The following is a 15,968-nucleotide window of genomic DNA, read 5'->3' on the forward strand; positions in this document are numbered from 1 at the left end:
ACTGGGAAGGCATGAACCATTTTATCGTTGGGGTATTAAGATCACAGCCTCACCTTTTTACTGAGATTCATGTTCTCCATCTTTGCCTTCAGCAGCTTCATTTTATTCATAGTAATCGAGTTCTCAATAATCTGTTGGCCAGAAGGAGATGCCTCTGATTCTTCGTCATCATCTGCATATAAGTTATAAACTGAACCACCACTGAAAAGAGAAAGAAAACAAAAACTATCAATGTAGAGTACACACACACACAACTAGAAAGTCAAAGCCAGTAGTCCAGCTGTCTGTTTGTCAAAGCATTATATGAACTGTATGAAAGAATATTTCAAAAGTAATTTTCTTAGGTGAAAACAAGAATTCCTTAAATGGGATGTTCACACCATGAAATGATAATGAGATTAGAATATAGGCAAGCTACTGGGAAATTGTTGTACTGTATGCAGTTGTTTTGCACCGCACTATATATTTTCCCCTAAAAGTCAACATCCAGTTCCATTAGCGTCTCCTGCTGGCATGGCCAAAGCTGTTAAATTGTGTGACTCAGACAACAGGCTGATCAGTTTTCCCATTAACCAGACACTGTCATGGAGGGAAGTCCAAATTTCTACCCACCCCAAGGGGTGCTTTCACAAAAAATGGAAATGGAGGGGTCACCCATGTGGATTTGACAATATATGTCTGTTTTTTAAAATGAAAAACAAATAGGATCAGTTAGGGTTCTAAAGAATCTCATTTGGAAAAAGGAAACACTAATACCACTCAACCTAACAAGACAAAATATGTCTTGCCTGCCAATCAATGTGACTGATCACCGGAAATAATGTAACATCACACCATCTTCTCAAATACACAGAATGGAAGTAGAATATGGACCTCAATCTGTTTTAAATCTTATACCTGATTGTTTTCCCTCTAGCAAGCATTATTCTATTAATATACATCTAACATTTAACTGTGATACACTGGGAACACTAAAAAGCTTATAGGTTTTGATTCATACAAGTGTCTTATCAAGTTTAATGGAAGTATTTTCTCTCCAAGAGAGAGATGGAAAGAATAACAGCCAGGAAGTAGTTATCGCTGGTCCAACAGGTATAATTATAACAAAGCATGCCAAATTTTATATTTGCGCGAGCCAGATATGTCTAAATCATATGATCACAAATTAAAGCGGTCATCTTCCATGGTTTACAGAGTCAGTCTGCTCCACTTAAATGAAGAACCAGTATTTGTGTTGACTCTCTAGGCACAGATCAAGGACAGTTCTTGGAAGAATAAGAAGGCAAATCCTAAATTAGAATATGAGTAACAGTCATGTATTTCTGCACTAGAAACTGAACAGCTGTGTGTAGAGAGAAACCACAAACATTTGATACCTTTACTAGTAAAGATTATGCATTAAAGAACCCTTCCAGCCTCTCAACCTTGCAAATAACTAAAAAAAGTCACTTCTGTCTGCCTGTTGTTCACCTACAACTGTTCTAAGCAAGGCCTACGAGAACTACAACAAAAGAATTGAGAGCTCTCCCCACCCTCCCCCGCTTTTTACATTGTGCAATTGACAGCATGTCTCTTTCACTGCTTTTCCTGTAGTAGGTTTTCCTGTTTGAACAGGTCTCACACCAGCCACTGGGAGGGGGGTGGGGGTGAGGGTGGGGGGGGGGGCATTTTTTAAAAAGAGGAAAGTGTCTGGAAAACCACAAATTGTGATGGGAATTTGGGGAGAGAAAGTACCTGAAACTACCTCTAAGTAATTTGTTTGAATTAATGGATTTCAAGCGGACTGGGTCCTTTTAAGTATCAGTCTTCATGAGTTCCATGCTGTAAAATTCATCCTTACCTGAAGTAGGGTTTGAATAAGCCCCCAATCCGACGGGCCCCAGGCGTGGTGAATGAGGGCTACACCAAGACTTTAGCAACCTTCCTCTTCAACATAAAGATAATAGCAGGTGCTAACTTTTACCTTTAATGTAAGGGTGGGATAAAATGGTCCAGAAGGACAGGCCACATAATCCAAACCAGCCCCAGGCAGCATCAATTGCTCTGGGGAGGAGAGGTTTGGGGTGTGGGAGGGGGCTCAGGGCTACGGCGTGGGGCTGGGGATGACGGGGCTCAGGGTTGGGGCAGACAGTTAGGGTCTGTCTGGAGATGAGGGGTTTGGGGTGTGGGAGGGGCTCAGGGCAAGATTAGGGGTGTAGGAGGTGAGGGCTCTGTCTGGGGCTGGGTATGGGGGGTTTGGGGTGTTGGAGAAGCTCAGGGATAAGGCAGAGGGTTGGAGTGCTGGAGGATGAGGGCTCTGGCTGGGACTGGAGATGAGGGGTTTGTGGTATTGGAGGGGCTCAGGGCTAGGATAGAGGGTTGAGGGTGCGGTGGGGGGTGAAAGCTCTGGCTGGGCATGTAGTGATTCCACTTCTAACTGTTGGCTGAATCAATGGAGGCTGATAGATTGCCCCCTCCCCCCAAAAAAGTTTAAACTCATTTAGAAAAAGATGTTTACCTTTCAGAACTGTTGTTCTTCGAGATGTGTTGCTCATGTCCATTCCATTGACTCCCAAGCAGTATCATCGAAGGGGGGTTCAGAGTTCATGGACGTGTCGATTGCAGTACAGCTCTGCCAAATCCAGCATCATCTCTGGCTTGCTGGGTGATAGCGTAATGCACCATGAATGTGAGTACTGAAGACCACATTGGCCTGCAGTTGTCCTGGATAGGTACGCCCGAGCCCATGTCAAGTGAGCCTTCACTACCAGTGAAGGCACAACCTGCGCCAACTTGTAACAAATACGGATGCAGGCGGTGATCCAATTCAAAATCCTCTGAGAGGACACCGGAAGACCCTTCATCCTATCAGCTATTGCAATAAAGAGCTGGGTCAATCTGCGGAAGGGCTTGGTGCACTCCAGGTACAACGCCAGGGCACGCCTGACATCTAGAGTGTGCAGCCGCCTCTCCTCATTGGTCACGGGAGGCTTTGAACGGAACACCAGGAGGAAGATATCCTGGTTGACATGGAAGCGTGACACCACTTTTGGCAGGAAGGCTGGATGGGGCCACAGCTGGACGTGGTCCTTGTAGAATATCATGTATGGGGGCTCCAAAGTGAAGGCTTTAATTTTGGAGACACGTCTCGCCAAGGTAATAGCTACAAGGAATTCAACCTTCCACAACAAGTGGGAAAGGGAACAAGAAGCCATAGGCTCAAAGGGTGGACCTGTGAGCCAAGAGAGGACCAGGTTGAGGTCCCACTGGGGAACTGGGTCCCGGACCAGTGGAAAGTGTCTTTTAAGGCCTTTCAGAAACCTGATCAACATCTCATGCAAGAACACCAATCTACCCTGGATGCAAGGCCGATATGGCAGTCAGGTGCACCTTGATTAAAGAGAAGGAGAGACCTTGGGGCTTCAAGTGAAGCAGGTAATCCAGGATGGACTGCAGAGACAACTGGATTGGGGAGATATTCCGCCCCAACGCCCCGCAGGAGAAACGCTTCCACTTTGCCAGGCAAGTTGCTCCAGAGGAGGGCTTTCTGCTCTCCAAGACCGCCTGCAGTACTTGACTACAGTAGGCTTGTTCCTCTGGATTCAGCCACACAGCATCCAAGCGGTGAGTTGGAGAGGTTCAGTTCAGGTGCAGGAGTCGACCATGATCCTGTAAGAGGAGGTCCGGGCAGCTGGGAAGTGGCCACGGGGTTGCTATGGCCAAGTGATTGAGCATGCCGAACCAATGCTGGGGAGGCCATGCTGGGGTGATCATAATGACCATGCCTTGTCCCTCTTGATCTTTAGGAGGACTTTGCTGATGAGCGGAACTGGCGGGGAGACATACATCAGGTCTCCTACCCATGACAGGAGAAAGGCATCAGATAAGTGAGCCTCTGCTGAGGCCTTGGAGAGAACAAAACTGATGACGCTCTGTTCTGTCTGGTGATGAACAAGTCCACTCAGGGAGCTCCCCACTTCTAGAAGAGCACTCTGAAAACCTCCAAGTGAAGGGACCACTTGTGATGAGAGAAGGACCTGCTGAGGCAATCCACCAGTATGTTCCTGACGCCGGGGAGGTACAAGGCTTCCAAGTGGATCGCATGCCGGATGCGGAAGTCCCACAGATGGAGGACCTTCTGGCACAGAGCTGACAATCAAGCTCTGTCTGTTGACATAGAACATGGAGGCAGTGTTGCCCGTCAACCCCTGCACCACCCGGCCAGAAAGTCATTTTTGTTGCCCTCCGCTGGACTCTTCCCAATTTTTCCACATCCTTCTTGCAGTGTGGGGCCCAAAACTGGACAGAGTACTCCAGATGAGGCCTCACCAATGTCGAATAGAGGGGAACGATCACGTCCCTCGATCTGCTGGCAATGCCCCTACTTATACAGCCCAAAATGCCATTGGTCTTCTTGGCAAGAAGGGCACACTGTTGACACATATCCAGCTTCTCGTCCACTGTAACCCCGAGGTCCTTTTCTGCAGAACTGCTGCCGAGCCATTTGGTCCCTAGTCTGTAGCGGTGCATGGGATTCTTCTGTCCTAAGTGCAGGACTCTGCACTTGTCCTTGTTGAACCTCATCAGATTTCTTTGGGCCCAATCCTCCAATTTGTCTAGGTCCCTCTGTATCTCTACCCTCCAGCGTATCTACCTCTCCTCCCAGTTTAGTGTCATCTGCAAACTTGCTGAAGGTGCAATCCACACCATCCTCTAGATCATTTATGAAGATATTGAACAAAACCAGCCCCAGGACCGACCCTTCGGGCACTCCACTTGATACCGGCTGCCAACTAGGCATGAAGCCATTGATCACTACCCGTTGAGCCCGACAATCTAGCCAGCTTTCTATCCACCTTATAGTCCACTCATCCAGCCCATACTACTTTAACTTGCTGGCAAGAATACTGTGGGAGACAGTGTCAAAAGCTTTGCTAAAATCAAGGAACAACACGTCCACTGCTTTCCCTTCATCCACAGAGCCAGTTATCTCGTCACAGAAGGCAATTAGATTAGTCAGGCATGACTTGCCCTTGGTGAATCCATGCTGACTGTTCCTGATCACTTTCCTCTCCTCCAAGTGCTTCAGAATTGATTCCTTGAGGACCTGTTCCATGATTTTTCCAGGGACTAAGGTGAGGCTGACTGGCCTGTAGTTTCCAGTATCCTCCTTCTTCCCTTTTTTAAAGATGGGCAGTACATTAGCCTTTTTCCAGTCGTCCAGGACTTCCCCCGATCGCCATGAGTTTTCAAAGAAAATGGCCAATGGCTCTGCAGTCACATCCGCGAACTCCTTTAGCACTTTTGTTTATTTGCATGGTCTCTGTCTAGTTCTGTGATTGTTTCTGTCTGCTGTATAATTAATTTTGCTGGGTGTAAACTAAGGTGGGGGGATATAATTGGTTAGCTAATCGTGTTACAATATGTTAGGATTGGTTAGGTAAATTTCAGAAGGATTGGTTAAGGTATAGCTAAGAATATTACTATATAAATTAGGGGCAAACAGGAAGTAAGTTGGAATTCGAAAATAAGGAAAAAGGAACTTGGATTTAAGCTTGTTGGAAGTTCACCCCAATAAACATCGAATTGTTTGCACCTTCGGACATTGTTGCTCTCTGTTCATGCGAGAAGGACCAGGGAAGTGGGAGAGTGAAGGAATAAGCTCTCTAACACTGGCAATCAGATCTGACATTGCCCTGAACCTGGTCTCTGGCAGGAACGCTCTGGCTCAGGTAGAGTCGAGCACCATGCCGATAAACTCTATCCATTTGACCGGGATCAACATTAATTTTTGTTCGTTTATCAACAGAGCTTGACAAGTGGCTTGCAATGTATCGACGCTGCACTGGACCTGGACCCTGGAGCAGCCCTTGATGAGCCAGTCGTTGATTTATGGATAGATATGGATACCCTAACATCTGAAGTAGGCTGTCACCACCGAAATGCATTTCGTAAACACCCATGGCACCATAGTTAGGCCAAAAAGGAGCACTGCGAATTGGTAGTGGGCAGTCCCAACTACGAAACGTAGTAACTGTGTGTGTCCATGAAATATCGATGTGAAAGTAAGTGTCTTTCAGATTGAGGGCAGTGTACCAGTCTCCCGGATCCAGGGAAGGAATGATGGAGGCCAAGGAGACCATGCAGAACTTCAACTTCTTGAGATACTGGTAGAGGCTCTACAGGTCGAGGATAGAGTGTAGACTCACCTTGGCTTTTAGGATAAAAAAAAAAAAAAAAGAGTAAAACTCTTTCCCTCTCAAGTGCAGAGGGACTTCCTCCATGGCTCCCACCTGCAGAAGGCCCTGCACCTCCTGAGTGAGCAGATGCTCATGAGAAGGTTCCCTGAAGAGGGACGGGGAGGAAAGGTGGAATAAAAATAAACTGGAGGGTATATCCCCCTTTACTGTGCTGAGGACCCACTGGTCCGATGTTATAGAGACCTAGGCAGGGAGGAAAGGGGACAAACAGTTGGAAAACAACAGGGGAGCGGGATCCAGGACACAGGCTGGAACATCGCCCTCAAGCGTACTCTCAAAATGCCTGCTTGTTACCCAGCTGGTTACGGGTGGAGCTTGAGTGAGCAGAGGATGCCGGCTGACGGCCTTGCCTGCGCTTATAGCCTTTGCCCTTCTTGCGGAAGTGCTCTGATCAAGGTCGGCTCCCGAACCTGTGGGGCTGTTGCGGCTTAAACTGCTTCCTCACCAGCCCGGCGTGTGAAGGCCCAGGGAGCGCAAGGTAGCCCTGAAGTTTTTCAGGCCATGTAATTTACTTTGTTTGTTCCGAAAACAGTGCCAGGCCATCGAATGGGAAGTCCTGGATGGATTGTTGAACCTCCACTGATAGACCTGATGACTGCAACCAGGACGCCCACCTCATAGAAATGGCCAAAGCCATGTTCTGGGCTGCAGAGTCTGCCACAACTGACGCTGCTTGGAGGGCTGCCCTGGCCACAGCTTTGCCCTCATTGAGGATAGCCATGAATTCCTTCCTGGGTTCCTCTGGCAGTGAATCCATAAACTTGCACATGGACTGCCCAATATTAAAATCATAATGGCCAAGTAAGGCCTGATGGTTGACCACTCTCAGCTGGAGGCTGGATGTAGAATAAATTTTTCTACCGAAGAGATCGAGCCTCTTTGCCTCCTTGTTGTTAGGTGGCAATCCCAGTTGGCCTTGTCTAGCGCGCTCATGGGCTGCCAACACAACCAGTGAGCTTGGGGCAGGGTGGGTATAAAGATATTCATACCACTTAATGGGGATGTAGTATTTTCTTTCCACCCACTTGGAGATGGGGGACAGGGAGGAGGGTGTCTGCCACAGTGCCTTAGTAATTTTCACCACTCCCTCGTTCACCAGCAATGCCACCTTGGAGGGAGCTGCTGCCCTTAGCACATCCAACAGGGAGGCCAAGGGTTCTGCCAGTTCCTCAGCTTCCAGCCCCACGTTTGACGCAACCCTCTTCAAAAGCTCCTGGTAGGCCCCGCTATCATCTCATTAGGCAAAGATGAGGAGGAGGCAGGTTTGCCAACTCTGCCGCTTCTGCTAGGGGATCCTCGGCCGAGGCCGGCTAGCCCTAGAGAGCCTGCTCTGACTCTGCGTCAGAGTCAGCGGGCAGGCAGGAGACTGTCGCTGACCATCTTTCAGATGCCCCCAAGAATGACCTACGCCCCTGCGACGGGTGGGGAAACCCCCAGGGGTTCTATAGATGCCAGGGTTCGGGCCACTGGCCCTAGGGCCATGCTGCCACTGGTGGCTCAGCGGGGAATGCCAATGCCTCCAGTGTGAGGCCTTGGCTTACGAACAGGGTCTCCTCCATGCTGTCAGAGGCCCAAAGAGGAAGAGACTTGTCTGGGGGCCCAGGACAGTATAGAGGCCACCTACCTACCCTAATCCCGTCAGCTCTGGCAGCGGACCTCCACTGAGGACCTGTACAGGGGTGATAGCTCTCGGTGTTGCGTCCCCGGCAGCAGCGTTTGGTGGATTGGCAATGATACCCTGGCAACTGACGCCTCACGTTCAGAGAGCGGTGCCACGCTGTAAATCGGGAGTGAGAAAACCAATTTGTCGGAGACCGTCGACGTGCCCACGGTGAACCATACTGGTGATCGGTGATGGGGCTCCGAGGACTGGAGTCTCAACCCTCCGGAATGGTGCCATGAGCTGGGAGACCGCTGGTGATCGATGCCTAGAACCTGTGGAACGCTGCCTAGAGTCCATGGACTAACGCCAGGAACTCTGGCAGCTAAGCCGACCTGCATCCGGGAGCTGGTGGCACTGTTCAGGAAAGTGCTGACGGGGCACCCCCTGCAGCAAAGAGTGGTGCCACACTGATGGAGACCACTGGAAAGGTCCTAAGGCAGGCTTACTCTTTGAACAGAGCATCTCGGCAGCCAGCGCAGGTGGCACTAGAAGAGACAATATGTCCTTCGCGGTCTGAAAGGCCTTCGGGGTGGTTGGCGGGTCCTGAAGCGGGCTCAACAGCTCAGCAGGAGTCAAAGCCTGGCCACCATCCAGAGAGGAAGAGTTACCCAGCATGGGTCTTTGCTCTCCTCTGACTCTCTCCTTCCCTTCATAGGATGTAGGAGAAAGCCCCCTCCTGGCCTTTCTTTGCTTTTTAGCCAGTACCGGGGATGGGGATCAGTGCCAGTCGCTGCCGGCGGTGCACGCCGCACTGAAGCTACAGCACTTGGAGCAGAATCCGATCTCGTCGGCTCCGAGGCCAGTGTGAGGGCCGACTCCATAAGGAGCACTTGGAGACGCATGTTCTGCTCCTTTTTGGTCCGTGGCCTAAAGCTCTTGCAAATGCAACAACTGTCGCTCACGTGGGTTTCCCCTAAACATTTCAGGCAGCTTCTATGGGAATCATTGACTGGCATGGGTTTTTTGCAACAGTCACAAGATTTGAAGCCCAGGGACCGGGGCATGCCCCATCCCTAGGCTGAGTCCCGTACGGGACTAATTAACTATTTCTAATTTAACACTAAGAGAACTATTAACTATACAACTTTAAACAGCTATACATAACAAATTAGGAAAGCTTGCCAAAGCACCATCACTGGCGGTAGGAAGGAACTGAGGGAGGGGAGAGCCGGTGGCATCCCTTATACCGGAGCGTATGCACGCCAGTCCAGAGGGTGCCAGAGTCAGTCACTTACGGATACCAGTGAAGGAAAAACTTCTGGCACCAGTGCACATGGCGAGCACACACACCTACAACGGAATGGACATGAGCAAGCTCTCGAAGAACCACCCTTGATTTTGCCAACTGACATGCAATCACAAATGGAAGCAGAACAGACAGCTGAACTTTTAACTCAGCTACCAGAAGATTTTAAAGAATTGAGAATGTTTTATTAACAGATTCCTAAATTCTGTGATACTATTAAGCTTGAACAAAAGTTAAGATTTTGTCATTATGTATTACACTGATGTAGTGCATGTCATCATGTCTCAAGGTGCTGGCCTCCGCACTGGTAGCAGCCTACTACTGAATGTCAGCTAGTAAAGTTAATTTTCCAGTTAAGGTGATAGAGACTTGTAGCTTTGGTGCTGATGGTCTCTAAGTTCTAGCACAGCTGGCCACCTGTGATGGACCTGATGCCTCAACAGCGTTCATCTAAACAAAACTTATCACTGTAGCTGTCAACAGTACTATTTCAATACTGATCATTTCAGCAAAAAATCCAGCTGCTTGGCTATCGAAGGCAAAACTTGGATAGGATCCTACCACTTCCAGCTGCCAATCTGACTTCTACACGTGACTATGACTTCACTGCAGAATAGATAAGGAAGAAAAGTTTGGGCTGTGAGGGGAGTGAATGTTTATAAAACTACACATGCAACTTTATATGGATGGCAAAAAGTACTGAAGCAACATTTCTTTTGTATCTGTTTCCAAGTTTGCTCTCATCAGAGATGGAAATTCTGGATTGCTCTCAGAGGCCAAGTCAGCTTTGTTTCACTTTGTATTGAGAAACAGAGAGAATATTAGTCAGCATTACTTACATCCGCTGTAGTCTTTCTACTTAAACACTATTTTATATATTTAAATACTAATCGTAGAACCATGGAGTTAGAAGGGACCACAAGGGTTATCAGTCTAGCCAACATGCAGGATTCATCCTGTCTAAACAATCCAAGACAGACAGCTATCCAACATCCTTTCAAAAACCTCCAGCGAAGGAGCTTCAACGACTCCCCTAGGCAGTCTGTTCCATTGTCCTACTGTTCTTAGTTAGGAAGCTTTTCCTGAGATTCAACCTATATCTGCTGTGCTGTAGTTAGGACCCATTGCCTCTAGTCCTGCCCTCTGTGACAACAAAAACCAACTTTTCTCCATCTTTTTATGGCATCCTTTCAAATATCTGAAGACTGCTATTATGTCCCCCCCTTAATCTCCTCTTTTCCAAACTAAACATACCCAGTTCCTTCAATCTTTGCTCACATGGCTTGCATTCCATCCCTTTGATCATCTTTGTTGCTTGCCTCTGGATCCTTTCCAGTTTCTCTACATCCTTTCTATACACTGGTGACCAAAACTGGACACAGTACTCCAGCTGAAGCCTAACAAGCGCCGAGTAGAGCGGTACTATCACCTCCTGTGACTTGCAAGCTATGCCACAGTTAATGAATCCCAAAACTGCATTTGCTTTTTTTGTCACAGCATCACATTGCTGACTCATGTGATCCACCACAACTCCCAGATCCTTCTCAGCAGTGCTGCTGCCAAGCCAGTTATCCTCCATTCAGTGTCTGTGCATTTGGTTTTAATTCCCAAAGCATAGCACCTTGTCTTTGTTTAATTTTAATTTGTTGTCTACAGCTCAGTTCTCCGATTTATCAAGATCCCTTTGAATTTTAGCTCTATCCTCCAAAGCGTTTGCAACGCCCCCATCTCCCAGCTTTTGTGTCATCTGCAAATCTGGTCAGTAATAGTAATGCTTGTGACAGTCTAAATATTCTTTGGACACAAGTTAAGGAATAACAGCTGAAAAGTTGTACAGCTTTCCCCCCTCTGAAACCAGGCATCGAAATCAAAACCCACTTTTTACCTTAAAGATTCAGATAATGGTGTTAAAGTGCCATCCCCCCTGTCTACAACACGGAAGAAATTCAACTGATCTCCTTCCCGGTACACCAAGAAGGTAACTTGTTTGTTGGATGGCCCCTTCTCCCAGACCTCATCTCGACTGGGGTCCATGTATTCAGCCATTTCCCTAATAGGGTCTTCCACAGGAACTATAAGGAGAAAACAGAATGAAAAACAGTCTATTTCAACTTTGAAGTCTAATCCCTCAAAGAGGCTGAGCTAGAATACCTCAGCCTGCATACTGTGTTTAAAGAAATCTACAGTGATGGTCTGAAAATGTCACTGATGGAACAGTCTTCAGGAAGAAAACAGTAATCTGTACAACTTGAAGTGTTGAACCTAAAATTAGTTTTTTCAGACAGCACTCAAACATAAAACACCTGTATAGATGTAGTCCCAGTGGTTCCACGTCATTCGTGGGAGTGCATTCAAGAGTCTGAAGCACTCTAGTACCTGGCTCAAGTTCCCACACCTCTCCCTCCTATGTTTATATCTCAGGGGACTTCAGTGACTGGTGGCGGTTAGCCCAGAGGAGCCAATGGAGCCTCCCTGACTTGACCAGTCTAAATGACAGCTATGAGCCTCTAGCTATCTGAGACAGGGTTTTATCACCCAGCTTCACAAGCACCTCCATTCCTCCTGTCAGAGACATTAAAATCCACATCACAGACACTTTGCAGTCACTCAATGCCTCACTCACTGCTCTTTTTAAAGGGAATTATAGTCACAAGAAGTCCAGTAGCACCTGCTACAACGTTTAGGAAAGCTATGGCATGAATGCTTTGACTACATCATTGTGTGTATTTGGAGACAGCTTAGAGGTAGGGTTATTTTTACAGGTGCCAGAAACAGTTGACTGGAATGGTAAAAAGCACAGCCTAAAAATAAAGGTATTTGTTATTATCCCCTATTCATCTGTCTGGTTCTCCGCCCTTTCCATTACTAGCCCTCTTCCTTTGTTGACTCCTTTTATTGAAGCAGACCCCCACATCACCAGCTCCAAGCAGAGTTTCACATATGGGAAAGAGATATGGAATGAGATAAATGAGCAGACCATGGGATCCTGCTTAGTTATTGAAGATTTGGCATCAGACCTTTCCTCTCCCTATCAGCCTACAACAGCAGAAGAGAGAAGTTCCGTACACACTGGTGTCTTAGGACAGAAAGCACACCTCTTCCCCAGCACTGCAGTACATGCATAGATGGGGAGCAGGACACAAAAGGAAAAGGCAGACCACACACAGAGGGGCCATCAGATGTCCAAGGATGGGATAGAAAGACAGAGGAGAAACAAAGTTAGCTGGTTAAGGGTGGAGAATTCTACTAACTAGATTTATAAGTAAAATAAATTAAACTAGCACCACCACCTAGAGAAACTGATAGGAAAACCTTAAATATAAAGTTCCCCCTAAAATATTTCAGAGTAGCAGCCGTGTTAGTCTGTATTCGCAAAAAGAACAGGAGTACTTGTGGCACCTTAGAGACTAACAAATTTATTTGAGCATAAGCTTTTGTGAGCATCCGATGAAGTGAGCTGTAGCTCACGAAAACTTATGCTCAAATAAATTTGTTAGTCTCTAACGTGCCACAAGTACTCCTGTTTTTTTCCTAAAATATTTAAATCTCATTTAAAAGTGAGCAGAGATACAAAGATCAATGAAGTTAGACCCACTTTCATGTTTTAAACCTTGATTAATTTTCCCATTCTAAAATGAGGAAAAAAGAGTGAGGTTAGATTTGATTACTCGAGTCTGAATTAGAGAAAATAATCCCAGCAGAGCTCACTGTGTTTTAAGTATATTGAGCCGAATATTTTTTCTGGCAAAGAGATTAGTTTGGGGGGAATTCTAGCAGAAGCCTGTGAAGTGACTGATGTTTACAACAAACTGCTTTACAGTTTATTTAGAAGGACGGGAACCATTCTACCTTCAGTTTTGCCAGAGTATGATTAGAGCAAGGAGCACCTTTGGAAATAAAAACTAATGTAATTCCATGAAAATAACTCAACCTACAAGCACTCAGTGACAAGACTTGAGCAGAGTTTTGTAAAACAAGGCATTTTTACAGTTATGTATGGTAGATTGTACTTACAGTGACATTGCAATTAAAGTTTCATTATATGAAAGCTCTAAGTGTCAGGCAGATTATTTTTAATTGCCTTTGAAAGTTGAACTCATATAAGCCTGATTAGATGTGAATCCCCTACAGTAAGTGTAGAAGTTCTCTTCTACAGTGTGCTTTACAAGTGAAAATAGCAAAGGGATTTCCTCACTTTCAGCTTTCATGCCTCTGTGGGTTTTATCACAGAACAATGCTTTACCTATCCCAGGCGAGGCTGCTGCCCCATCTGTATGTAGTAATAAGCAAAACAGGCATCAGGATGACATGCTTAGGTAACCACTGCTGCAGTTTTAGAGCTGCTTTCAAGGGGCATAGAGATTCTGAAGTCATAAGAAGATGTTTGGTGCATTAATTCTCATGCTCAAACTACGTTGCTCTTCAACCTCAAAGCTATTTCAGAATATTGCTGAAGGGGGAGTGTGCAAAAAGATCTGGGTGTCCTAGTATATGCGCTTTGCAAGCATGAACTGTTTTCCCACCTTGAACCCCAGCTGTCATTTCATTGGATAAGAGTCACCTAAAAATTGCAAGGTTCAAAAAGTTTGAAAATTAAAAAGCAAAAACAAATCAGTCCACGGGTCAGCAACATGTCCGTGACAAAAATGTTGAGATTTCTGGTAAATTTTCAAAAAATTGAACGACTGAATGACATAAGCCCCCACAAAGTCCGTCACTAAGTACGGTAATTTTGTCAAGTGTCCATCACACAACATGGTGGTGCCGACCCCTGAATCAATCACATTTCTAGTTCAGAATCAGTATAGAGGCAGTCCTGTGCACGTATTTTCATCAGCATTCAAAGTGCAGTCCATTCATGAAACTATTTGAAATCGGTAGCTCCACTTTGCTGCCCTCTTCAAAACCCATTCTCACCAATTAAATTTAATATCCTCCTTTTTTGCTTCCCTTTTCACTAGACTATTAAAAATTGAGAACAGTTTACGAGCAAATAGATGATGTGTTGGGTCATGTGAAATGCAGAAGCTGGCAATGCCATGTGTTGCCAAAATTACTGCTCTACTCTTCCTTCATGACTAGGGATGCACTTCAGAACTTCATATTATTAGCCAAGGATAGACTTTATTAGGATGACTCCTCTAAAGTTCTGCGCAATGTATCTCACCCTGAAAAGTGGATAATAAAACAAAGGGTTAACTTATGTCAGGTTGAGGAAGAACTGCCACTGAAGTAAGCAATGAAGATAATAGAAACAATCAAATCTCAGGGCTCTGACTAATTTGGAAGGAAAGAAAAAACAAACCTCTTCAGAGGGAAGCTAATGTGATCTCAAAGCATGACATGTATTGAAGCAAAGGCTCCCATAATCTCTACGCACCAAATAGCTCTGGATTCATGATACTATCTTCTCGTCCCATCCTGTCCCCCCGCCCCCTTTTTAAAAAAAAAAAAAAAAAAAGGGTTACCGACTTGAAATATAGCCAGTTTTATAAAAAGAGTTAGTAACATGTAGCACCCATGTCCCCAAGTTTGACAGACTATACACAAGTGTGCTAAATGAAAAAAGTTAAAGTCCGTAAATACTTGATAATAAGCTGGTTCGTTTATAAGTCTCCCCCCCCCCCCGATGGATAAATAAAAATGGAAAATTTTTATGACCCATTCATAAGCCGACCCTATAATTCAAGGGTCACCAAACTTTGGCTCCAAGGCCATCAGGATAAGCCGCTGGCAGGTCGAAATGGTTTGTTTACCTCGAGCGTCCGCAGGCACAGAGGTAAACCTAAGTTAACAAAGTGTCCCGGCACACCAGCTGCTTACCCTGACAGGCCGGGACAGCAGCTGGTGGGGAAATTTTTTTTTTTGGGGGGGGGGGGGGGGGAGAAGAGAAGCTGCGGGCCAGGGGAGTAACCCCCATGACCACCCCCCACATGACCCCACCCCTAGCCCAGGACTCCCACACTCTCCCCATCCCATCCCTTCCCTTCCCACCTTATCTGGGGAGGGCCGGGGAGGATGTCTCTGGCCTGGCTGGAGCTGCCCCGACAGGCTGGGCAGTGCAGCCGCAGCCTGGTCCAGCAGGCTGGACCGGGTGGCACGGCCACAGCCTGCTCTGGGGGCCGGGGCCGAGTGGCATAGCTGCAGCTGGAGATGCAGCTGCTTCGAAGGCTGGGGGGAGAGCAGCATGGTCAGAAGCAGAGAGAGACTGGCCCTGCCTCTTCCCTTCTGGCTCTGCTGGCTGAGCTGCCTCTCCTCGCTCCCTCTGTTGGGGGGAGGGGCTGTGTGTCCCACCTCTCCCACTCTATACCCGTTCATAAGCCGACCCCCTTCTCTGGTGCTTCCCTTTTTTACTAAAAAAATTCAACTTATGAACGAGTATATACGTAATTATATTCTAATAACTTTACTAATAATAATCTTAGTGTTATAAACACCAGAAAATACATTTTTAGGCAAGCATGATTTTTAAGATGTGTCCCTTTACCAACGCATAATATATTTTCACATTACACAATTAGGATATGCAGAATTTAGACATTCCAACAGAACGGTAACTTAGCCATGCTAGCTGAGATTTTTCAATGTTAGTTAGGAATTTGGGGATTTCAATGGGCATCCAACTCCATAAGTCTCCTTTGGAAATCCCACCATCACGGGTACATATCTATTCCAATATTTCTAATTAAATTTATAGATTAGTACTTTATTGTATCATTAAATTTATACTGTGTAAGACATGCAGTTCAAGATATGTAAGGCAGCCATGTCAACAGTTTTATAACAATATTCACTTTTCAACATCTAATCCAACTTCACA

The 15,968-nt window shown here is 46.3% G+C and overlaps 1 protein-coding gene across 4 annotated transcripts in view; it reads right to left on the bottom strand.

Annotated features, from left to right (window-relative positions):
• ZFAND4 (zinc finger AN1-type containing 4) overlaps positions 1-15,968 on the bottom strand; it is a 42,065-nt gene that overhangs the window by 15,339 nt on the left and 10,758 nt on the right. For all 4 annotated transcript variants that reach the window (XM_048855987.2, XM_048855986.2, XM_048855989.2 and 1 more), the window contains exons 5-6: positions 11,034-11,220; positions 54-201 (exon numbers count right to left, since the gene is read on the bottom strand). In XM_048855987.2, the coding sequence (XP_048711944.1) occupies positions 54-201; positions 11,034-11,220 (335 nt within the window). The remainder of the gene's footprint in view (positions 1-53; positions 202-11,033; positions 11,221-15,968) is intronic.

This window comes from Caretta caretta, chromosome 7 (assembly GCF_965140235.1).
Source record: "Caretta caretta isolate rCarCar2 chromosome 7, rCarCar1.hap1, whole genome shotgun sequence".
NCBI classification, from domain to species: Eukaryota; Metazoa; Chordata; order Testudines; family Cheloniidae; genus Caretta; species Caretta caretta.